General features: G+C 41.7%; 2 protein-coding genes across 3 annotated transcripts in view; one reads left to right on the top strand and one right to left on the bottom strand.

Moving 5' to 3' along the window:
* Nucleotides 1-340: 340 nt before the first annotated feature.
* GHITM (growth hormone inducible transmembrane protein) overlaps nt 341-25,233 on the top strand; it is a 36,528-nt gene continuing 11,635 nt past the window's right edge. Inside the window, exons 1-8 of one of the 2 annotated variants that reach the window (XM_036461162.2) lie at nt 343-481; nt 1,382-1,547; nt 2,974-3,073; nt 4,206-4,317; nt 5,213-5,354; nt 16,857-16,965; nt 23,281-23,469; nt 23,929-24,100. In XM_036461162.2, the coding sequence (XP_036317055.1) occupies nt 1,416-1,547; nt 2,974-3,073; nt 4,206-4,317; nt 5,213-5,354; nt 16,857-16,965; nt 23,281-23,469; nt 23,929-24,100 (956 nt within the window). In that variant the 5' untranslated portion in view covers nt 343-481; nt 1,382-1,415. Of the gene's footprint in view, nt 482-1,381; nt 1,548-2,973; nt 3,074-4,205; nt 4,318-5,212; nt 5,355-16,856; nt 16,966-23,280; nt 23,470-23,928; nt 24,101-25,233 lie in introns of both variants that reach the window. The other variant, XM_036461163.2, reaches the window with a different exon arrangement.
* On the bottom strand, nt 12,497-13,646 carry LOC118732112 (tumor necrosis factor alpha-induced protein 8-like protein 3). The gene is made up of 2 exons (XM_036461173.2): nt 13,193-13,646; nt 12,497-12,989 (listed from the first exon to the last, which is right to left on the bottom strand). Exons 1-2 carry the CDS (start codon nt 13,541-13,543, stop codon nt 12,654-12,656), a joined length of 687 nt encoding a protein of 228 aa, XP_036317066.1. The 5' UTR covers nt 13,544-13,646; the 3' UTR covers nt 12,497-12,653.

The following is a 25,233-nucleotide window of genomic DNA, read 5'->3' as shown; positions in this document are numbered from 1 at the left end:
AAACGGAAACTCCTAGCTTGCTCTCCAACCTCCTGTAACTTAGATCCTTTCCAGATTTCAGGCGCTAAATCAGTTGGCTCCCGTCTGAAACCAGACACTGTTTATACTTTCTTGAGGAGCCACAAAAGACCGCCGGAGCAGAGTCGGGTAACTCTCACACCACGTTTTGCATGTGTTGAATAATGTTTGTAACCGCTGCAAGGAAACCGTTAAGACAGAGCTCTGGCCACTGGCCTGGGACACAGGCCATCCCTTCCAACCCCCTGGCACTGGCCCCGCCCCTCGGCCCAGACCCCGCCCTGGTGCCCGCCCCTCTGTCGCAGGTCGTCCTGTGATTGGCTGTCTGTAGTGCGGCCGCTTCTCCGGACGTTACGTCACGCCGTGAGCAGGGGAGCTGCGCGCGCTGAGAGGCGGACGAGCTGAGCAGCCGCTGCGTTTCGCTGCCTGAGGGGCCGTGCGGGTGAAGCGACCCGGAGCTGAGGTGCGGTTCCCGCTGCGGGCGCCCGAGGTCGCCGTGCTCTCGGGGCCGGGGCCGCCGGGGGCGCCGGGGCCGCCGGGGGCGCGAGGGCGGCGGCTGCGTCACAGCCCGCGGCGCGTCGCCTGTGCTGCCCGCAGTGACCTGTGGCCGGGCGGCGCCGGGCCTGGGCGACCGGGCTCGCCTCGCTGCCTGTTCCTGGACGGCGAGTGCTGAGTCACCCGCCGCCCGCAGGCGAGGGTGCCCGCGGCGGTGTTGGGTGGGTGGACGGGGCGAGGCTCGCGCGGGCGCTCGCCGCGGCCCGGGGCTGGGGCGGCCTCGGGCGCCTTTAGGGTCGGATCCGAGGCCCAGGTCCAATCCGGGTCCTCCCGCTGTCCTGGGGCAGGCCCCGCGAGCGCCCCCGCGAGTGCAGGCGGGGCTGGTGCTCGGCTGACGGTGGGGACCCGTGGACGCAGGGCTGGGAGCAGAGCCGGCCAGACTCTGAGATGGGCGTTCTCAGCGAGAATTATGGGCTTTGGGGTGCAGGTTAAAAATACATATTCCTGCGTCCCACCCTGGAGGTTGGATCATTAGGACCAGCAGAGTGAGACTCCGGAATCTACACTTAAAGGTGCATCCCAGGTGGTTTCAATAACTAGAATACTTTGCATCCCATTGGAAGAGAAGTCATTTTGGCACGTTTGGCAGAAATGTGTTTGGTTTCCATTGATGTCTTATAACCTTGCAATGCAGTATGACCTTAGGTACTTGTCTCTTCCTGGGTTTTGTAGGACGAATTTCCTGAATTAACAAGGGACAAGCAAAAGATTAAAATTTTAAAAGCTCACTTTAGTCCCTCTTTTCAGCCAAAAATGATTGGCCCCTTTTTGTCCCTGCTCACGGTGGTTTCTGTCTTTGTCTCTCCAGCACCTGCGACCTGCGGGGAGCCTGGCGCATCACCATGCTGGCCGCGAGGCTCGTGTGTCTCCGGACGCTGCCGCCAAGGGCCTTCCGCCCCGGCCTTTCCACCAAGGCCGCCTCTGTGCTGAGGGGCCCCATCAGGAAGGACCCCTGGCCCTTAGCCCCCAGCAGGGTAAAGATCACCTGGATGCTGCTAGGGCTGGCTCTCTGCTCCCCAGCCAGCTCTCTGCTCCACCATTAGTCATTTACTGGAACAGCTAGCCTTGAAAATGCCCCAGATTAGCTCTTTCTCCCCATTAGTTTTGTATGTTTCTGTTCCATCTTCATCTCGTGTGAAAGAGAAAAGGAACTAGAACTTTTCCGTTTTTTACAGCTCTTGGTTTCTCATTAAAATAACTAGTGAAGGATGAGAGCTATGGTGTAGCATAGAGATCATGGAGCCTATAGTGAAAAACTTTACCCTGTGACTATTACCAATTGTCAATCATATTACTAAACTAGAGGCCTGGTGTAGACATTCGTGCAGTGGCGGGGGTTGGGGGGGTGTCCCTCAGCCCAGCCTGCACTCTCTCCAATGTGGGACCCCTCGAGGGATGTCCAACTGCCCATTTAGGCCTAATCCAGGCAGTCAGACATCCCTCTCACAATCCAGGACTGCTGGCTCCCAACTGCTCATCTGCCTGCCTGCCTTCCTGATTGCCCCTAACTGCTTCTGCCTGCCAGCCTGATCACCCCCTAACCATTCCCCTGCCAGCCTGATTGATGCCTAACTGTTCCCCTGCAAGTCTTATTACCCCTAACTACCCTCCCCTGCAGGCCTGGTCACCCCTAATTGCCCTCCCTTGCAGGCCTGGTCCCTCCCAACTGCCCTTCTCTGCTTACCTGATCACCCACAACTGCCCTCCCTTACAGGCCTGGTCCCTCCCAACTTCTCTCCCCTGCTGGCCATCTTGTGGTGGCCATCTTGTGTCCACATGCAGGCAAGATCTTTGACCAGTTGGGGGCAGCCATCTTTTGTGTTGGAATGATAGTCAATTTGCATATTACTCTCTTCTGTCATTTAAACTTTTGTTTAGGAAATAGTAAAATTGGGCAGGTAAGAGAGAAAGCCATTTCTTTAGATAATAGAATCCTCACATTCAGAGAAGTATACATTTTGAAACGGGAGGTAGATAAGGACATATACAGAATCTAGAAGAGATTTTACCTTTTAATGAACCGTTTCACTGTTGAAAAGGAGCTAAAATGGAGATAGTAGTTATTCCTTTGGCTTTGTGTTAAGGAAAGAAACTTTATTGAGCTCATTTTCCAGATGGAAAAAAAATGTAGCTAATAAAGTCTGTAGTTTATGAAATATACATTCTGAAACTTTAAGAAGTTAAGTTATAAAGAATTAGCAAGTCACTTTGAAGATAGAGCACAAATACAATGGGGTCTCCATTTAACATTTAAATTGGCTACCGTACTTTCATAGTGAAAGTACATGCACATAAAGTACCAACTGTATATAGAGTTTTTTAGTGTAGTAAGATCCTGTTTTATCGTTAATGTTCTGTTTTGTTGTGGGTGGTGTATGTCTTTGTTTTCATATGTATCAGGAATATGCCACCAAGACAAGAATTGGGATCCGGCGTGGGAAAACTGGACAAGAACTCAAAGAAGTAGCAATGGAACCGTCAATGGAAAAAATATTTAAAAGTAGGTGCCTAACCAGACCTTAATAAAAGCCTAGTTCTCCGGGAAGAACTATTAACTGGCTACCCTAGAAGCTTCTCGGAAGCTGTACCTTCAGTTCACAGTTTGGAATTCAGCTTTGCAAGTTCAGCTTTGCAAGTTCAGAAACTAGATTGTTAATCTACTCAAAGCCAGCCAAGGTTCCTTGCAAAATGTCAATATATTATGTGGGAGACAGCCCTAATCGGTATCCCATGGGATATTTCTGTTCAGTAAATTGGCCCTAGAAACCAAATTATATGAATACTATGGCCATAGAATAATAACATTTGTGTACAAATTTAGACTAAAGGGAGTAAGCTGGTCTTCATGAATACCTTTATCTAGTTAAGTTCTTTCTTTCTCAGTATTAAAAGCAAAAGCACCCTCTCCCTTAATTCTGCGGCATAAACATGGTTCACTTTTTTCCTTAACTCCATATGTAAAGCATCATCTTTGCTACTGTCACTTTAGACACAACGTGATCTCTTAACATTCTTTCTTTAAAAAAATTATTGCTTGATTGATTTTAGAGAGAAGGGGGGGAGAGAAAAGAAAACATCAATTTGTTCTACTTTATATGAATTCATTGGTTGATTCCTGTATGTGCCCTGAACAAGGGTCAACACTAACCAACTGAGCTTCCCAGCCAGGGTTCTTTCTCATCTTTGCTTTCTAGTTGTCATGAGAACATACCCCAAATTTTTGAAAAATATATATTTTATTGATTTTTTACAGAGAGGAAGGGAGAGGGATAGAGAGCCAGAAACATTGATGAGAGAGAAACATTGACTAGCTGCCTCCTGCACACCCCTCACAGGGGATGTGCCCGCAACCAAAGTACATGCCCCTCACCGGAATCGAACCCGGGACCCTTCAGTCCACAGGCTGACGCTCCATTCACTGAGCCAAACCGGTTTTGGCTCAGCAGTGTTCTTACTAGTCCCCTAATTCTAAGGCCATTTCTATGTATACTAATTATAGCTATTACAAAGAAGTATGGTGTATAATTTGATTTCCCTCATTTACTCTAAGCATGGTGAAGGGCTTACTGCCAGCATTTTAATTTAGTTAAAACATGACAGTGTTAACCTGCATTTTCTCCTGTGTTCTGCAGTTGATCAGATGGGAAGATGGTTTATTGCTGGAGGGGCTGCTGTTGGCCTTGGTGCATTGTGCTACTATGGCTTGGGAATGTCTAATGAGATTGGAGCAATTGAAAAGGCTGTGTAAGTAAATGGTTCCCAAACAGTTCTAGCCTTAAAGGCAACAATTTTCTTCTCTTCTCATTCTTACCTTTGGCCACTTGGAATGTTTTATGTCAAGTCTTGTGTAGCAGAAAAATGAATACAGATAGGATCTCTTATTTCCCTGACCTATATTTATTCAAACCTAAATAAAATTCTTTTTCCAAGGTTATATATATTCAGGTAAGGAGAAAATGTGTTGCTTTGTATATGAGTCAAATGCTTATGTCTTTTATTTTTATTATTATGTCTGTGTTTATTTTTTAAGTAGATTTATTAAGGCATATTTTTTATAAGTTCACCCATTATGAGTATACAATTCAGTGATTCTTGAATGTATATAGAGGTTCAACTATCACCACAGCTGTTTTAGAACATTCCCATCACCTGGAAAAGATCCCTTTTGCTTAGTTGTAACCCTTCCTTTCCCAGTCCCAGGAAACCATTAATCTACTTTTTGTCTTTATAGATTTACCTTTTTTGGACATGAAGTATGAATAAAATCATGCTGTGTGTGGTCCTTTGGGCCTGGATTTTTTCACTTAGCACAATGCTTTTGAAGTTCAGCATTTTGTAGAATGCATATATCTCATTCTTTTTTTGTGTGTGTTTTTATTTTAATTGCTTCAAAAATTTCCATCACCATTTATACCCTCTGTGTTCTTTTCCACCTCCACCCATCAGCCCCCCCTTATATGTCTTTATCATTTACATTTTATGGTAACTTCAATGTATGCATCGTTTCCAAGATAAATAAGGTGAATAAGATTTAGAGCAGTAACATATTTCCCAAGACCTCCCAGCTAATCTGATTCAACCAAAATTCACATTCAGAATCTTATAAATTAACATTTATTTATTCATTTATTTTTTACAGAATTTGGCCTCAGTATGTGAAAGATAGAATTCATTCTACCTACATGTACTTAGCAGGAAGCATTGGTTTAACAGCCTTGTCAGCCCTGGCAGTGAGCAGAACTCCTGTTCTCATGAACTTCATGTTTAAAGGCTCTTGGGTTGTAAGTCATCTATTTTTTGTTTACCTTTTCCACTATGTATCAAAAGATTAGACAAAAAATATTGGGACGGATGTTAAAGGGAAAGAATGCCTTACTAAATTTAACAGGTTTTTGTTCAAATAATATATGAAATTAGTAGTGCAGCTGAGCTAGAGTAAAAATTCTACAGTGAAGTACTATGTCAGCTATCGATATATTTTCTTGGATGTGTATTTTATAGTGGCAAAGGGGTTAGAAATCAAACTTATAGGAATGTCCTATTTATCTAGCAGATAAATGTTTACCAAACTACCTGTATTTTGCATATCTTATAGCAATTTAAGAGTAGAATAGTGCTACAACTATTCTGAGTTTCCTTGATCACCCTATTTTGAATGAGTGTTTTTTTTTTCTTTTTTTGTATTTTTTAAAGCACTTTTTAATCTTTTTTTTTTTAATTAAGGTATTATATGTGTACATTGCCTCCCCCCACCTCACTCCCATACATGCCCTTACCCCCCAGTGTTTTGCGTTGTCCATTGGTTATGCTTATATGCATGCATATAAGCCTGTCGGTTGATCTCTTATCTCCCTCACCTCTCCCTAACCTTCCCAATGTAATTTGATAGTCTATTTGATGCTTTGTTGCCTCTGTATCTACCTTTTTGTTCATCAGTTTATAATGTTATTTATTATCCACAAGTGAGTGAGATCATGTGGTATTTTTCTTTGGTTGACTGGCTTATTTCACTTAGCATAATGTTCTCCAGTTACATCCAGGTTGCTGCAAATGGTAAGAATTCCTTCTTTTTTTTATAGCAGCAATAATACTCCATTATGTAGATGTACCATAGATTTCTGATCCAGTCATCAGCTGATGGGCACCTAGGCTGTTTCCAAATCTTAGCTATTGTAAATAGTGCTGCTATGAACATAGGGTGCATATATCCTTTCTGATTGGTGTTTCTAGTTTCTTAGGGTATATTTCTAGGAGTGGGATTCCTGGGTCAAATGGGAGTTCCATTTTCAGTTTTTGAGGAAACTCCATACTGTTCCCCAGCAGTGCATGACTTTCTTTTTCTCCACATCCTCGCCAATACTTGTCATTTGTTGATTTGTTGATGATAGCCATTCTGACAGGTGTGAGATGGTACCGCATTGTCGTTTTGATTTGTATCTTTTGGATAATTAGTGACTTTGAGCGTGCTTTCATGTGTCTGTTGGCCTTCTGTCTTCTTTCGAAAAGATTCTATTTAGGTCTGTTGACCATAAGTTGTATAATCTGCCTATAGATGTTGGAGATTAAACCTTTATCAGTAATAATGTTTGCGTATATGTTCTCCCATACAGTGGGCTTTCTTGTTTTGTTGGTTTCTTTTGCTGTGCAAATGCTTTTTATTTTGATGTAGTCCCATTTGTTTTATTTTCTCTTTAGCTTCCATTGCTCTAGGAGAAGTATCAGTGAAGTTTTTTCAGCATATGTCTGAGATTTTGCTGCCTGTGGATGCCTCTAGTATTTTTATGATTTCCCATCTTATGTTTAAGTCCTGTATCCATTTTGAGTATATTTTTGTGTATGGTGTAAGTTGGTGATCTAGTTTCATTTCTATGCATGTATCTCCAATTTTCCCACCACCATTTATTGAAGAGACTCTCTTGACTCCATTGTATGTTCATGCCTCCTTTGTCAAATATTAATTGAGCATAGTGGTTTGGGTCGATATCTGGATTCTCTATTCCACATGTGTCAAACACAAGGCCCGCGGGCCAAATCCGTCCCGCCAGGCCTTGCAATGTAGCCCGCACCGCGCTGTCATCACTGCACTCCGCTGCGTTTCCATCACAATGACAGTTTATGACTGTTCAGTAAACCATTCAGCCCGCGATTTAGGCTGGATTTTAGATTTTGGCCCCTTCTCTGATTGAGTTCGACACCCCTAGTGGTCATTATGTCTGTTCTTGTGCCAGTACCAGGCTGCTTTGAGAACAGTGGCTTTGTAAAACAGCTTGAAATCTGGTATTGAGATACCTCTTACTTTATTCTTTTTTCTCAGGATTGCTTTGGCTATTTGGGATCTTTTTTTGTTCCAGATGAATTTTTGGAGAGTTCCTTCTAGGTCTGTGAAATAATGCCGTTGGTATTTTAATGGGGAATGCATGGAATCTATAGATTGCTTTGGGTAGTATGGATATTTTAATGATATTGATTCTACCAATCCATGAACATGATATGTTCTTCCATCTGTTTATGTCTTCCACTATCTCTTTTTTTAGAGTCCTGTATTTTTCCGCATATAGGTCTTTTACCTCCTTAGTGAAGTTTATTCCTAGGTATCTTAATTTTTTTGATGTGATGGTAAATGGGATTGCTTTTTTGGTCTCTCTTTAAGTTAACTATTGGTGTATAGAAATGCCATGAATTTCTTGGTGTTACTTTTGTATCCTGCTACATTGCCAAATTCATTTATCAACTCTATTAGTTTTTTGATGGAGTCTTTTAGTTTTTTATGTACAATATCATGTCATCTGCAAATAAGGATAATTTTACTTCTTTTCCAATTTGGATGCCTTTTATTTCTTTTCTTGACTAATTGCAATGGCTAATGCTTCCAGTACTATGACAAACAGGAGTGGTGAGAATGGGCATCCCTGTCTTGTTCTTAGGGGAAATGGTTTTAGTTTTTGCCCATTGAATATGATGTTAGCTGTGGGTTTGTCATATATAGCTTTTATTTTGTTGAGGTATGATTCTTCTATTCTCACCTTGTAGAAAGTTTTTTATCAAGAAAGGGTGTTGGATTTTGTCAAATGCTTTTTCTCAATCAATTGATATGACTGTGATTTTTATCTCTCAATTTGTTGGTGTGATGTGTCACGTTTATTGATTTTCAAATATTTTACCATCCTTGCATCCCTGGGATAAATCCTACTTGGTCATGGTGTATGATCTTTCTGATGTACTTCTGGAGCCGATTTGCTAGAATTTTGTTGAGGATTTTGGCATCTATGTTCATGAGGGATATTGGTCTGTAGTTCTCTTAAATTGTGTTGTTTTTATCTGGTTTTGGTGTTAGGGTGATGCTGGCTTCATAGAAGAAGCATGGAAGTGTTCCTTTCTCTTGAATTTTTTGGAATAGTCTGAGGAAGATAGGTTTTAGTTCTTCCTTAAATGTTTGGTAAAACTCCCCTGTGAAGCAATCTGGCCCCAGGCTTTTTATATATATATATATATATATATATATATATATATATTTATTTTATTGATTTTTTACAGAGAGGAAGGGAGGATAAAGAGTTAGAAACATCAATTAAAGAGAATTATCGATCAGCTGCCTTTTGCACACACCCCATTGGGGATATGCCCGTAAGCCAGGTACATGCCCTTGACTGGAATCCAACCTGGGACCTTCCAGTCCGCAAGCCAACGCTCTATCCACTGAGCCAAACCTGTTTTGACTGGCCCCGGGCTTTTATTTGACGGAAGCTTTTTGATGACTGCTTCAATTTCTTCCATAGTTATTGGCCTGTTGAGCTGTTTGATTCTTCCTGATTGAATTTTGGATAGTTATATTTTTCTAGGAATATGTCCATTTCCTCCAGGTTGTCCAGTTCATTGGAATAGAGTTTTTCGCAGTATTTTTTTACAATCCTTTGTATTTTGATGGTGTCTGTTGTTATTTCACCTCTTTCACATCTGATTTTGTTTATTTGGGTCCTCTCTCTTTGTTTCTTGGTTAGCCTGGCTAGAGGTTCATCAATCTTGTTTATACTTTCAAAGAACCAGCTCTTGGTTTTGATGAACTTTTGTATTTTTATTTTGGTCCCTATGTCATTTATCTCTGCTCTGATTTTTATTATTTCATCCCTTCTGCTTACACTGGGCTTTTCTTGTTGCTCTCTAACTCTTTGAGTGGAAGGTTTAGGTAATTTATTACCATTCTTGTTTTTTGCAGTAGGCTTATAGAACTTGAATTTCCCTCTCAAGACTGCTTTCACTGTGTCCCATAGATTTTGGATTGTTTTGTCATCTGTTTCCATGATGCTTTTTATTTCTTCCTTGATCTCTCTGGTAACCCAGTCATTTTTTAGTAGCATGGTGTTTAGTCTCCATGAGTTTGATTTCTTTGGATTGTTTTTATTGTAGTTGACTTCCAGTTTTATGCCACTATGATCTGAGAAGATGCTTAATATGATTTCTATCTTCTTTTTTTTAATCAAACTTTATTGTTCATATTACTACAAAAGTTCCTCATTTTTCCCCCCTCCACCCCACCGTCTGCCCTTTCCCCACCCCCCATTGTCCTTGTCCATAGGTACACAGTTTATGTTCAGTCTCTTTCCCCCATCCAACACTCCTCTTTTGTCAGTCCACTCCCCTCCCGTATCTCTGATTCTATTAAAATCAATAGTTAATATTGTTCATCAGGTTTTTTAATTTCCTTGTTTTTTTTTTAATTAATAAATTTTTATATTTTTAAGAATAAATTTTAAAATCTAATAATTTTAAACCTTGTTTTTTCTGCCCTGGGAACTGAGAAGCAAACTTGTTTACATGTAAACTTGCCCTTAGGCTATCAAAAGGCATAGCCATTCAAATGTAAATGAACACATTGTTTAAAGATAGCTGCTGGCTGGAATTGGATTACCTGTTCTGGGTGGAAAGGGCTTGTCCTCCCATTTCTACATTAAAATTAAGGTGTTAGCTTTAAAACCTCTTTTTGGCAAGAGACCTTAAACTTTCAGAACTTTAAATTTTTCAGGTAGTAAATCAATTACCATATTTTCCGGCGTATAAGATGACTTTTGAAACAAAAAAAAGTCAACCAAAAATCGGGGGCAAAAGACCAAAATTGCACAAAAATTACCTGCAGATCTTGACGGCAAAGTACCGTATTTTTCGGACCATAAGACGCTCCGGACCATAAGACAGCACCAGTTTTTAGAGAAGGGAAATGAAGAAAAAAAATTCTAAAACAAATAGTGTCCTAAAATATTTTATGTGCATTAAAACCCAACATCACAGTCATAAACACATGTAATCAACCCTGTAAAATAAAGAGCAGCATTTAGAACCATTTTAGAGCCGGGCAAGCATACAGAGACCACACAGAGCCGGGCAAGTAAAAAAAGTTTTTTTTTAAAGTATATGTGTAGGCTATATTTGGACCATAAGACGCAGGGACTTTTCCCCCCCACTTCTGGGGGGGAAAAAGTGCGTCTTATGGTCCGAAAAATACGGTAAGTCTTTTCTTTGAAGTGGGGTGTAGTCTTATACAGCGAATATAGGCCTAAACCTATATTTTAACTAAAACTAGGGGGTCGTCTTATATGCTGGAAAATACGGTACTTAGCATTTTCTCAAATCAATAATACCTCCACATGCCCAAGGATACACTTCACACAAAAGACACTTCCAAATAGATCAACCAACCTCATCCAGACCCCACACAAGGCACTCACAGATCAACACCTCAGCGCTACAACAACTCAACACATCCAGATGTAAGCCTTCATCACTTGATTCAGCAGACCCTCAAGTTCCCCCAAAAGTTTCCAGCCATGTCTGAGAAGCAGCCCTGGGGCATGAACAGGCGAGCTGCAAGCTGTTACGGGCCCAGCTACTCTGGGCCTGGCCGCTGTTGCTCTGGGCCTGGCCTCTGTTGCTCCGGGCCCAGCTGCTCCAGGCCTGGATGCTGCTGCTCTGGTCCTAGCTGCTCCCGGCCTGGCTGCTCCGCTCCCAGCTACTCCGGGCCTGCCCGTTGCTGCTCTGGGCCTGGGTGCTGCTGCTGTAATGTGCCTTAGCGTCGGTCTCTTGGTGTTATTTTTGTTTGGGACTCTGAGCTTCTTGGATTTGTGTGGGTTTTTTCTTCTCTATCTCAGGGAAGTTTTCTGTCATTATTTCTTCGCACAGGCTTTCTATTTCTTGTTCAGTTTTCTCTCCTTTTGGAACCCCTATTATTCTAATATTGTTTCGTTTCATGTTGTCACAAAGTTCCCTTAGGCTCTCCTCCTGCTTTTTAAATTTTTTTTTCTAGAAGCTGCTCTACTTGGGTATTTTCCTCCATAATGCCTTCTAGCTCACTGGTGCAGTCCTCTGCTACTTCTAATCTACTCTTGATGCTTTCTATTGAGTTCTTTACAGCATCAATGTTATTTTTCATTTTGTCTTTCTTTTTTTTTTTTTTTTTTAAGGGTAGTTTGAATTTATTAACAAACTAGAGAAAACAGCACACAATGACTATGAGAAGCCAAGAAAGATGGGTGGGATTCACTTTGCCTGACTCTCCTGTGCAGCCGGAATAGACCCTCCTGGTCCTCACGGACTGTGCCCCTTAGAGGATGGAACGGGGCCCTGCAGGGAGCATAGTTCTCTGCTTCTGCGTGATGGGTGGGACTCTACCCCCCACTGGAGGATCATAGAACCGCACAGCTAAGATCCAGAAAACAGAGCTCTTTTCCTAATTTGCAGCTATACCTTTTCACACCTTTAGATTAATTTTCAATTTTTGAAATAGCACGTCTAGAGACAGATTGCAAGCCCATCCCACCAGAGGCTATTGTTCTGTTCTTTGATGCTTAATAGTCTAGATCCAAGTGGCTCCCTCTCACACTCTGAAGAGAAGACCCTACATTAGCATCTTCAAAGTCATGAACATACATTGTTTCATTTGATCCTCACAGCAGCTCAGGGAGGGAGGCAGGCAGGCGGGCAGGCGGGCGGGCAGGCAGTATCCAGAGGATGGCGTCACAACTGGTAGAGCTGGGAAACCAAACCATGTCCTCTGCCTTCTGGGCCAGGGCTCCTTCTACTCCACAGGTGAACTGAGCTCTCCTTGATGAGCAGGGCAGCCTTTCTGCTTAGCATAGAACAGTGGTCAGCTAACTGCGACTCATGAGCCCCATGCGGCCCTTTGGCCCCTTGAGTGTGACTCTTCGACAAAATACCACATTTGGGTGTGCATGTACAGTGGGATTGAAACTTCGTGGCCCATGTGCCAAAGTCGGTTTTCGGCTCTCAAGAGATATTTCAATCGTCATACTGTTGATATTTGGCTCTGTTGACTAATGATTTTGCCTACCATTGGCATAGAAGACATGTCCTTTGGGTTCGCAAACAAAGGTGATTTAAATTCCAGACCTAACCAGCAAGATCAGGGGACAAACACTCCTGAGCTCAATTCAGCATCCACATCAGAGGGACGAAAAAGACAGAACATGGGCATCTTTGACGAGGGTTTCTTCCCGTTTAATTGGCTCTCACCCAGACCACACTGGAGGCTGTACCCGGAACGCAGCAAAGTCCAGGAGAAAGGAAGATATTCAGAGGACTTTCTCATCTAGCAATTTATTGATTGCTTCACACATCCTCTTGAAGCTGGATCTATAGTTTCCATCCAGACTATAAAGGGTAGAGAGGAACTCCACGTCAGCAAAGTGGTTGAAGACATGGTTGATGCGCCCATGGGTCCTGGGGGTCAGGTGTTGCTGCACCAATTCCTGCACCAGGTCCTTGCACTCGTGCAGGAGCTTGGAGAGCACATTCCTATCGAAGGTGTATTCCACCTCATAGAAGCTGACGATAGTCATGGTGGTCTGGTTCAGCTTCTTCCTGAACTTCTCCATGATAGTCACCTCCTTCTGGTTGAACTGGTTGTTCTGGTAGAGCACATGTGTCAAACACAAGGCCCGCGGGCCAAATCCGTCCCGCCAGGCCTTGCAATGTGGCCCACACCGCGCTGTCATCACTGCACTCCGCTGCGTTTCCATCACATTGACAGTTTATGACTGTTCAGTAAACCATTCGGCCCGCGATTTAGGCTGGATTTTAGATTTTGGCCCCTTCTCTGATTGAGTTCGACACCCCTATGGTAGAGGATCCCAATTTTGATGGCCACCTTGATTAAGTCTTTCATGATCTTGTGGGCTTCCTTCTTGTTGTGGGTGTGCTCTTTGGTGACTTTGTAGAGCTCATCAAAGATCTCACTGCTGGTGTCATCGATCAGCATGTTGGCCACAGTCTTGCTGGCTATTTTGCTCAGAATCTTCTGGGCTTGAAGGGCAAAACTCTTGGAACTAAAGAAATCGGGACCTGCAGTGGTGGTGGGCTCACCCTCACTCTGCTCGCCAGAATCCGAATCCATGCTGCGGGCTGCGGGCTGGGCGTCCACAGTCTCCTGCCCGTCTGCGGGGCGCTGGGAGCCGGCGGGCATCCTGGCCCGGGTTGTCGGGCGCAGGTGGTGCAGTCACCCGGAGGCACAGCCCAGGAGGCATGGGCTGGGCTGGCACGGCGGCTGCAGCTGCGACCAGGAGGCGACTCCCCACTCCTGGCGCCCCGGCCAGTGCCTGCGCAAGGGGAGCCTATTTTTCTTTTTTCCTTGGTTCTTCTTCACTTCCTCTTGGTTTTTACTCATATTGTCGAATTTGTCTTCCATTCTTTTCAGCCACCTTATGACCATTTCTCTGAATTCTTTCTCTGATAGGTTGCTTGCCTCTATTTCATTTATTTCCTTTTCTGGTGATTCCTGCTTTTCTTTCATATGCGGGCTGTTTCTTTGTCTCTCCATAGTCTCTCGTTTCCGGGTGCCTAGTTATGTAGTTCTCTCTCTCCTTATCCCAGGTGAAATCTGACCTTTCCGTGTTGGAGTGTAGAACTCCTGTGAATCCAAGTGTTTGCACCAATTGGGGACTGGTATTCTGAGGCTTGCAGCTTTTCGGTGGTTGCCATAGTTGTAGATTTTCAGGCTTCCAATAAGACCCACTTTCCCCTTCAAGATGGCATGGTCTGATGAGTGTTTCTTGTACATTTTTTATTTTACTAGATACCAAAAACTAATTTCCAGGGTGGTGAAATCACCCTATTTTTCTACTCTCTGGTTGAAGAGATAAACTAGAGTAAGTGGTAAAGAATATACAATAAGAAGCAGAAAGTTTTAAATCAGTTGAAAGATTAATTTTGTCTTGGACTAGTAGAGAAGTCCCGTGAAGTTTTATCTCATCAGGGCTATTGAAGCCTGTCATTTCTTATTTTAGGAGAGTACAAGGGTATTGCAAGTTTGCAAAAACAGCTTGAGCAAAGAAAGCAGTTATTAAAAGTGCCTTTACAATTCTTTAGCATATTTGAGGGCTCGAGTGTGAAGACGACGTTAAGGGACTGTGTGATTGGCAAGCTGAGAGGAGTGCCTAAGCAGTGAGGCCATTGCAGAGGACTGGAACAGCAAAGGCCTTGTGGGTATTGGAGTATGGAGAACTAGTGTGGAAGAGCCAGTGTACTAGCTCTGCCTTTGCAAGATCTGATAAGAATGTGAACTAGAACAGTGAGTGTGAGGCTGGACGGGAAGAGAAGATGGGAGAGTCTATGTAATAATACTCAGAGATGTCCTATGGCACACCAGTTCTCTATAGGTAGCCCAAATCCATCCAACCTCCAAATCTGTAATATTTACACAGATTGTACATTCCAAAAGGAGGAACACTTACAGTATCATAGCCATGTGGACAGTCAGTATTCTTAGGATATTACTTCTCAGATGGGTGGCATGGATTGCCTAGCCTACAGGTTCTACAAGGCACAGAGTAAGCATGTGCATTCTCACCAGGAATGTTAGTTGAATCAGTAGTACATCATTTACAATAGTGCTTTTTGTAATTAAGCAAGCATGGCTATATGAGGAAGATCAAAATTCACAAAGGAAAAAAAAATATTCACAAAGGAGTTTAGCCCCTAAAATAAGAATGTTAAAGAAGTTTTGTGCATGGGCTATATTCTCCTGTGGGCATTACCCTGTTTCCCCGAAAATAAGACAGTGTCTTATATTAATTTTTTCTCCCAAAATTGTGCTAGGTCTTATTTTCAGGGGATGTTTTATCTTTCCATACACTAGGTCTTATTTTCAGAGGAGGTCTTATTTTTGGGGAAATACGGTAGATCACTCTCATATGCTTTTACTCTTGTACTTATATAAAAGTTTAGGAAGCCAGACAGATGCTTCAGTGGTGAAGATGTAGTCTTTTTTTTTTTTTTTTGGGGGGGGGGGGGTGACATGTCTGTAGACACTAATCATTGTATTAAGTGTCTTTGGAACAGAGGAGAGTTATCTTGACACCTCTTGGCAGCAACGGGACCCACCATAAACCTTCCCAGATAAAGAGAAAGTTCTGAAGTAAGTCAAACAGGAAAGAGTTCTTAGGCACAATGAACAGAATTAAAGAGGCATAAGCCTGAGGCATGTTTGTGCAGCTGGAGTGGAGACTGGAAAGTTGAAAGGCAAAAAATGGAACTGGATCATGAAGGTGCTTAAAAGAAAAAGTGTAATTGTGATAAATAACCTGACAATGCTTTGCACAGAGATATGTGAAGTAGTTTTTAGTAATTGTCCATTGGAAAATGGTAGAATAGAACTCAGCATGTTTTTCTGTTTAATGTGAATGGAAGCAGCAGGTGCCTGTGTGTCAGACAGACAGTGCAGATGATGAGGCAGGTCTGGAGCATCACACAGGATTCTTAGCATCTGGAGAAAAACCTTCCCAACCAGAAGCATTTGCATTCAGTCACGGTGTTCGTTTGTTTTTAGTAATTGGCCAAATAAAATATATGCTATCTGATTCTGTCCAAAAGCTACAAGTTTACAGTTTTCCCTTTAAATTTCCTGGCTATTTGTTATCATCTTTCTTCCATTAACTATATTGCTTTCTTGTTATATACACAAGGAATCTTTACAAATCATAATAATGGAAATCTAAGGCAACAAAAAGGGAAGAGGGCCAAGTCAGCCAGAAAGTTTGAAGGAAAGAAACAGTCTTATTTCTTCTCTTTTCCATGTGCTTTTATTTTCTCAGGTTTCTTTTCCAAGAGTGATATATGCACACACACACACACACACACACATACATACATACACACACACACACACACACACACACACATATATATATATATATTTTAATTGGTATATCTTGACTAATATTTTTAAATGCTATTAGTGCTATACTAGAATGTAATTTAAAAATAATTATTCTGGGACTTGTAAAGAGATTTTGTGAAACCTATGTCTAAAAAGAATAAAATTTTTATTTTAAGGCAAAAAATGGAACTGGATCATGAAGGTGCTTAAAAGAAAAAGTGTAATTGTGATAAATAACCTGACAATGCTTTGCACAGGGATATGTGAAGTAGTTTTTAGTAATTGTCCATTGGAAAATGGTAGAATAGAACTCAGCATGTTTTTCTGTTTAATGTGAATGGAAGCAGCAGGTGCCTGTGTGTCAGACAGACAGTGCAGATGATGACGTTAAGTTTAAAAGATGACGTTATTAAGTCAAAGCTTAATTCTGTATTCACTTAAAACTGTCTGCAAATTTAAGGGCGTTGGCACTCTTGTAACTTGGCCAAATGGAAATAAAGACCTTTTATGTGTTGGAAAAAACATGGTTTCTTGGAAAGATTAACTGAAAATTAGAACTTGTGGGCTTCTACTTTGTTGTTGTATAAGGATAGATTTTTCTTAATAATATGTGTTCTTTCAGACAATTGGTGCAACCTTTGCAGCCATGATTGGAGCTGGAATGTTGGTACAATCAATACCTTATGACCGGAGCCCAGGCTCAAAGCATCTTGCTTGGTTACTGCACTCTGGTATGTTCTAGTTTTCAGTTGTTATTAAATAGATCTTTAATACTACCTTTTAAGTGGCTTTTCACAACCACACATGCTTTGTACATAATTTAGTTAAGCTTCATGTTTAGAAAAATTTGGTAATTTTCTACTTACCTCTGTTTATATACTATTATAAGACCATGGAAATCCCCAGTACTAATCTTGCCTCCTGTATAGTCTAATGCAGTGGTTGGCAAGCTGTGGCTCAAGAGCTACATGAGGCTCTTGACCCCTTGAGTTTTTAGCAAAAGCCAGCTTAGGTGTACTCTAATTAAGTTAATAACAGTGTACCTACTTATATAGTTTAAGTTTAAAAAATTTGGCTCTCAAAAGAAATTTCAGTCATTGTACTGTTGATACTTGGCTCTGTTGACTAATGAGTTTGCCAACCACTGGCCTAGTACATGCAGAGATTTTCTTTTCTGTGTTTTATCTAATAACCAAGATGATTTTATTTATTTCTTTTTAAAATATATTTTATTGATTTTTTACGGAGAGGGATAGAGAGTTAGAAACATCGATGAGAGAGAATCATTGATCAGCTGCTTCTTGCACAACTCCTACTGGGGATGTGCCCGCAACCAAGGTACATGCCCTTGATTGGAATCGAACTTGGGACCTTTCAGTCCACAGGCCGACGCTCTATCCACTGAGCCAAACCGGTTTCGGCAACCAGGAGGATTTTAGACCTGATACCCATCACAATATATGTTTGTGACTAATGCATTTAGGGCAGTTCTTGGCACAAGGTAACATTGGGCAGGGTAAAGGCTGTCAGCCTTGCTATTGCAGGGCAGTTTTCATATCCTTGTAGGTATATTCTGTGAATTTTTTCTTAATTGTTGCAAAACAAATATTTGAAAGTTCAGACAAAGTTTCCTGGCATAGTTTGTTTCTAGGTTGAATAAAGAGCCAACCAGATCGAGAAACAAAAATGCTTCCTTGGTGCATGTTCTCTACCACAATGCAAGACATTTTATAAGCATTTCCCTGAAACTTCAGGGAGACATACTGGGAAGTGTTCTAGCATGGTTAGTAAATGGAAACCAGGTTTTTGGCACTCAATCACAACTTGGGGTGAAATATGTCATTTATGTTATTCATATGCTGTCTTTATTTTGGTAACTAGGAGACAGCATGATTTCCCAACCTTGTTTTCAAGACTCTTTGGTGTTAGGTTACTCAATCATAGATGATCTCCTTGGAGACTTGCAGGACAAATCACTGTTTGAGAGGGAGATGGTCCCTTTTCTTCTATTACCAATGACTTGCTTTTAGAAAAAAAAGTATTTAGAAGAATAGACTGTGCATTTGTTAATAAGACTTTCATTGAATCACCAAAATTCTCGCCATTTGAATTTTCACATTTACATTTATGTTTCTAAATATCTAGGCTACTGAGTAGTTTTAGCAGGCACCTGTTTCCCATTTTAGACAATGAGTTCTTTGAGGAAACAGGGTTAGTGTCTTTTTATCTAGGATAAATAGGCAGGAGGCAGCCAATCAGTGGCTCTCATCATTGATTTCCCTCCTCTTCCCCTCTAACTCCTTCTCTCCCCTCTTGGTCTCTTAAGTCACTTGTTAAATTGAATTAAGCATTTCTACCTGCTTTGCTTACAAAACACCTTTTAATCTGATGTTATTGTAGCATATAAGTTATTTGGGTCAGTATTTTATGTGTGTTGGTGGGAGTGGGGTCCTTAAGACCACTAATTCACTCAGCAATTGATTAGTATTCATCGGTGAGGTTTATTACAATGAAAGGATGCACGACTGGATCAGCAAGAGGAAAAGATATATAGGCAGAGTCTGGTGTTGGAGAAATACACAATCTTTCAATGTTCTCCTTCCTGGGGGGCACACCAAGAATGGGAAAAGAGGAAGAACGTGTAGTTTTTCTGCCCAGGGAAGCCAGTAGACACTCGGCCAGGGTTTTTATTTTTAGTTTGTTTGTTTGTTTGTAAATATGTTTTCATTTATTTCAGAGAGGACGGGAGAGGGAGAGAAAGAAATAACAATGATGAGAGAGAATCACTGTTGGCTGCCTCCTGCATACCCCACACTGGGAATTAGGCCCAAAACCCAAACCTCTGCCCTGACCAGGAATCAAACTGAGACCTCCTGGTTGAGCCAGGCAGGCCAGGCCCAAGGTTTTTATTGAAAGCTGATCATGTAGGCACCCTCCTAGCAACTATCAAAAAACAGACTCCCTGCCCTGGCAGGTGTGTACAGTAATTGGAGTTTCAGCCTCACACCAAGGGTCACAGTTTTGATTTCTGATCAAGGGCATGTACCTGGGTTCAGGTTCAATCCCTAAATCTTTAGTCCCAGTCGGGGCACTTGTGGGAGGCAACCAATCAATGTCTCTCACATTGATGTTTCTTTCTCCCTCTGTCCTCCTCCTTCCTCTCCATTCCACTCTATTAAAAAAAAAAAAAAAAAAAAAAATCAATGTAAAAATATCTTCAGGTGAGCATTAACCACAAAAACAAATAAAAAATCCAAACCAGACTCCCTGAAGGAAAGCAGGTCTTTAGCATAACTCAAGTGTTTGCACCAGTAGCCTCACCCTGTCAGAGAACTGTCCAAGTGCCAGCTTCTCAGATAAGAAGCAGGACTAACCTGGCAAGCAGGCCTTTGTAAAGACAGCCCTAGGCCTGCTATGTTAACCCAGGGCTGCACAGTATGATGGCCAATTTATTTATTTTTAATTGTTGTGGCTCAAAATATGTTTTATTCTTCATAAACATATTAGGAAACTGGGTAGATATTAGCATATTCATATTGTATAATTGAGGAAACCAAGGCTGGGTGAGTCATACACTAGGAAGCACAAAAGTCATTGGCACCCCAGTCTTGTTTTTCCAAGTCCTGCACTATGCCCGTTTATTATTCCCTGGCAAGATTGAGATGGGACCCAGAGGGGGTTTGGATGATTCAAGGACTCAGCATCAAAAGGACATCAAAGCTGACATTTTTTATCCAAATGTTTAGTACACCAGTGGTCTCAGTCAGGACCAAGTGATACTTAGCAGGCATTACTGAAATGCTCGTTGAAAAACTATTCTATTTGTGTTATTCCCCCAACTTTATTAGTAATTGACACATAATATTGTATAAGTTTAAGGTGCAGCATGTTGATTTGATACACGTATGTGTAGCAGAATTATTACCACCATGGCATTAAATAACACCTCCATTCCATATTTGCCATTTCTTTTTTCCTAGTGGGAATATTTAAGATTTACTTTCTTAGCAACATTCAAACGTATGATGCAGTATTATTAGCTATAATATCTGTCAAAAATTCAGAAATAACAAGTAAAAGCAGTGAATTACTGAAATAGTAATTAGTAAAAGTTAACAGTACACACATCAAAATGACAGTCTGCAAACTGGGAGCACTTAACCAGAAATATGGAATGAGGCTCAGGTATCTATCGGGTCTAGTAATAATTAATGTCGTTTTTAAACATTCGTTTAAAGTCTTGCTTGGCGTTGACATGTATTGACATAACCTTCAAACATGTGGTATCTACAGAACGTGTGAAGTGCAATTAACAAGTTTTGCTTGAAAAAGTTTGTGTTCGGTTTGGTTTTTGTTGCAAAACTAGGGCTAAGAAGATGGCGGATGAAGAGCATATTCGGCACTGCATGCTTTACGAGTTCCAATTAGGAAGAAAAGCAAGTGAGGCTGCAAAAAACATCTGTAGTGCTCTTGGTCAAGATGCAGTTAGCGCCAGAAAATGCCAGCGTTGGTTTGAGAAATTCCGCGAGGGAAATTTTTCGTTAGATGACAAGAGTGGTCGAGGCCGTGTGTCCAATTTTGATCAAGAAGCTCTTCAAGTCTTCAAGCTCTTTTGGTGCAAAATCCTCAAGTTACTCAACAAGAGCTTGCGACAACTTTAAATTGTTCACAGAAAACAATTTCCAATCAATTGTGTGCACTTGGCAAAGTCCAAAAGTTTGGAAAATGGGTTCCTCATGAGTTGACCAACAACAACCTTAATCAAAGAGTCACAATTTGCAGTTCGCTCTTCTCTCGTCAAAACCGTTTGTCGTTTTTAGAGCAAATTGTTACCGGAGATGAAGAATGGGTGCTGTATGTTAATTTGAAAAGGCGGCCTCAATGTTTGGACAAAAATGAGGCTCCGCAGCCCACGCCAAAACCTGACTTGCATGCGAAAAAAGTGATGATGTGTGTTTGGTGGAATTTTAAAGGAATTCTTCATTATGAACTTTTACCATCTAACCAAACCATTACAAGTGCAGTGTATAGTGCCCAATTGGAAAGGTTAGCCCAAGCTTTAAGAGAAAAAGAACCCGCGCTGATTAATCGGAAGGGCGTAATTCTTCACCACGATAACGCACGACCGCATACTGCAAGAATCACTGCTGAAAAACTGCGCCAGTTGGAATGGGAAGTTCTCCCTCAACCTGCATATTCTCCTGATATTGCCCCTTCCGATTACCATTTGTTTCGTTCTTTGCAAAACTTTCTTAAATAAATTCGATTTAAAAAAAGTATTATAAAACGACATTAATTATTACTAGACCTAATATACTAATTAAAGCCTAGGTGGTCCTTGTGCCTTTGTGTGATGCCCTCACATCATCACAAGATGTCCACCACAAAATGGTTGGCAGGGGAGGGAAGTTGTGGGCGACCACGTCAGCAGGGGAGGGCAGTTGGGGACAACCAGGCGAGCAGGGGAGCGGTTATGGGGTGATCAGGCTGGCAGGCAGAAGTGGTTAGGAGTCAAAAGTCCCGGATTGTGAGAGGGATGACTGCCGGCAGTTGGACATCCCCTAAGGGGTCCCATATTGGAGAGGGTGCAGGCCAGACTGAGGGACACCCCCTTCCCTTGCACATATTTTGTACACTGTGCCTCTAGTTCTATATAATAAAAGGCTAATATGCAAATTAACTGAATAGTGGATCAACTGGTCGCTATGATGTGTACTGACCACCAGAAGGCAGACTCTCAGTGCAGGAGCTGCCCCCTAATGGTCAGTGTGCCCCCACGGGGAGTACTGCTCAGCCAGAAGCCCTGAGCCAGGCTCATGGCTGGTGAGCACAGCAGCTGTAGTGGGATCCTAGAGCAAAAAATATTTAAAGTTATTCATCATGAAATACAATTAGTTACCTTACTACTTGACCTAGAAATGTTATTCTCACAAAAGAAATACACTAGTATTGAAGTTTTAGTATGAAGACAGCTCTGTGCCTATTCTGAGTTAAACTATGCACATTTAATGTTTAAGAAAGGGTAACTTGTTCTACTCACCATTAAGATAATGCCTTATCTAAGATTTATTTGTTTATCTATTTATTTATTTATTTATGGTTCATTCTCACCTGAGGATATTTTTTCCATCGATTTTTAGAGAGGAAGGAAGGGGAGAGGGGGGAGAAACATTGATAGATAGCCGCCTGCACATGCGGGCCTGCAATCCAAGTACATGCCTAGACCAGAAATTGAACCCGGACCCTTCAGTCTGAGGGCCAAGGTTCTTATCACTGAGCCAAACTGGTTAGGGCAAGATTTATTTTCCAGTTGAATTCTGTTTACCTGGTTAATTATATTGATAACTTTCACTGTAATTTTTATGAGGCTGTTTATAAATATTTGACAACAAATTACTTTTTACAAGTTATGATTACATTCCTTATTACACAATGTTCTTGAAGTTTCTACATTAAAAAAAAATATATATATATATATATATATATATATATATATATATATATATATATATAAATAATTGATTTCAGAGAGGTGGCGAGAGGGAGAAAGAGACACACCAATGATGAGAGAGAACTATTGATCAGCTGCCTCCTGCATGTCCCTTACTGGGGATCTAGCCTGCAACCTGGAGCATGTGCCCTGACCAGGAATTGAACTGTGACCTCCTGGTTCATGGATCAACACTCAACCTTGAGCTACATTTAAGATTAGCATAATATACTCACTTTCTCGTCTTACTTTGTTTAAGACTAAAGTTAGGTTTTAATCCAAAAAATTAACTACAGCACAAAATTTGACAGTCACTAAAATGTAGGTTAGTGTTTGTACTTGTGAGTTGTGGCTGTTTGACTAGGAATAATGCTGCTATTGTGATTTTAGAATCTGGATAGCCCCAGGTTTTGGTTGTGGGATTTTGGGAGTAGTGTTAACATAAATAAGGGGAAGGCTTTTTTATTGAACTGCTTAATATAGGTTCAAAGGGCATGTTAGAAGTGGCATTTTCCCTTTGGTTGTTTAGTAAAAACTAACCACTTGTTTTCTCCAGGTGTGATGGGCGCAGTGGTGGCTCCTCTGACGATATTAGGGGGGCCTCTTCTCATCAGAGCTGCGTGGTACACGGCAGGCATCGTAGGTGGCCTCTCCACTGTGGCCATGTGTGCGCCCAGTGAGAAGTTTCTGAACATGGGAGCACCCCTGGGAGTGGGCCTGGGCCTCGTCTTTGTGTCCTCACTGGGTAAGCCACTGTGCTTTGACAGTTGGTTCTTGGTTCATGATGTACCAAAATCATCTTAGATACTCAGGTTTCTTACTGGAGGGAAAAATATTTAGTCATTTTTAAAAGTTGTTTAAAAGATCTGTGCTAATTAGACTGGATTTTCTTATTTGGCATCATAGCAAATCATTACTATTGGTTTACCAAATGCATCTAAAATGGCAAAGTTGGACTGCAGAACATGAGCATGGCTCTGATACAAGAGCCTTCCTGTAATGTGGGTAAGCCACCCTTTGCAGAAATGAGTATCATGGGTTTTGAATTGAATGTATATAAAATTAGACCGTTTTTATAACTGAGATGCTTTTTTAATCTGTTCAGTATACAAAAAAAAAAAATTTAAAATAGCATTAACTATATATACCGTTAGAGAAAAGACCCTTTAAAAAAAAAACACCTCTTTTCCCATTTTGATTTCAGGATCTATGTTTCTTCCACCTACCACTGTGGCTGGTGCCACTCTGTACTCTGTGGCAATTTATGGTGGATTAGCTCTTTTCAGCATGTTCCTTCTGTATGACACACAGAAAGTCATCAAGCGTGCAGAAATAGTGCCAGTATATGGAGTTCAAAAATATGATCCCATCAATTCGTAAGTAGTCTTTAATGTCTTTGTTATATAAAACATTTATTTTGTCCTGTTTTGTTTTATGATTATACTAGAGGCCTGGTACATGAAATTTGTGCAGTGGGGGTGGGCGGTGCATGGTGTTTGTCCCTAGACCCAGCTAGCACCCTCTCCAATCTGGGATCCCTCTCACAATCCAGGACTGCTGGCTCCCAATCGCTTGCCTGCCTGATTGTCCCTAACTACTTCTGCCTGCCAGCCTGATCACCCCCTAACCACTCCCCTGCCAGCCTGATTGATATCTAACTGCCCCCTGCCAGCCTGTTTGTCCCCAACTTCCCTCCCCTGTCGGCTTGGTCACCCCTAATTACCCTCCCCTGCTGGCTGGGTTGTTCCTAACTACCCTCCCCTACTGGCCTGGTCCCCCCCGCAACTGTTCTCCCCTACAAGCCTGGTCCCTCCCAACTGCCCTCCCCTGCTGGCCCTCTTGTGGCAGCCATCTTGTGTGTTGGAGTGGTCAATTACCTCTTTATTACATAGGATAGGATTAGTTTCTTAGGGCTGCCCTAACAAACTGTACAAACTGGGTGGTTTAAAACAAGAGAAATGTATTCTCTCACAATTGGTAGAAGTCTCAAATCAAGGTGTTATCATTGTTGGTACTTTCAGAGGTCTCTGTGGCAGATTCTGTTCTTGCCATTCTTATCGTCTTGGCAGAGCCAGCATTGCTTGGCTTGTAGATACATCACTCTGAACGAACTCTACCTCCGTCTGCACGTGGCATTCTTCCTGTCCCTGCCTGTTGCTGTCTCTTCTCTTCTCTTATGAGAATGGGAGTCATATATGATTAAGGCACACCCTACTCCAGTGTTCATCTCAACTCACACCTTAATTTTATTCACAAAGATCCAGTTCCCAATAGGGTCACAGTCACAGATAACCAAGGATTAGGACTTGGACATACCTTTTTATTTCAACCCACAACAAAATTTGTCAAATTTTACTATTTTATTTCTATTGCTGTTTGGTCTATTCTTTCTTTAGTAAGCTGTGTATCTATAGAAATTTTATTTTATTGTAACCAAGTAATATTTGGATATTCAGTTAATTCAGAATAATTAGTCTTATGGTGTTCTTGTTGGTCAATTTTAATATTT

The sequence above is a fragment of the Pipistrellus kuhlii genome, unplaced genomic scaffold, assembly GCF_014108245.1.
Source record: "Pipistrellus kuhlii isolate mPipKuh1 unplaced genomic scaffold, mPipKuh1.p scaffold_m20_p_35, whole genome shotgun sequence".
NCBI classification, from domain to species: Eukaryota; Metazoa; Chordata; class Mammalia; order Chiroptera; family Vespertilionidae; genus Pipistrellus; species Pipistrellus kuhlii.
This window is presented reverse-complemented; position numbering and strand designations above follow the sequence as displayed.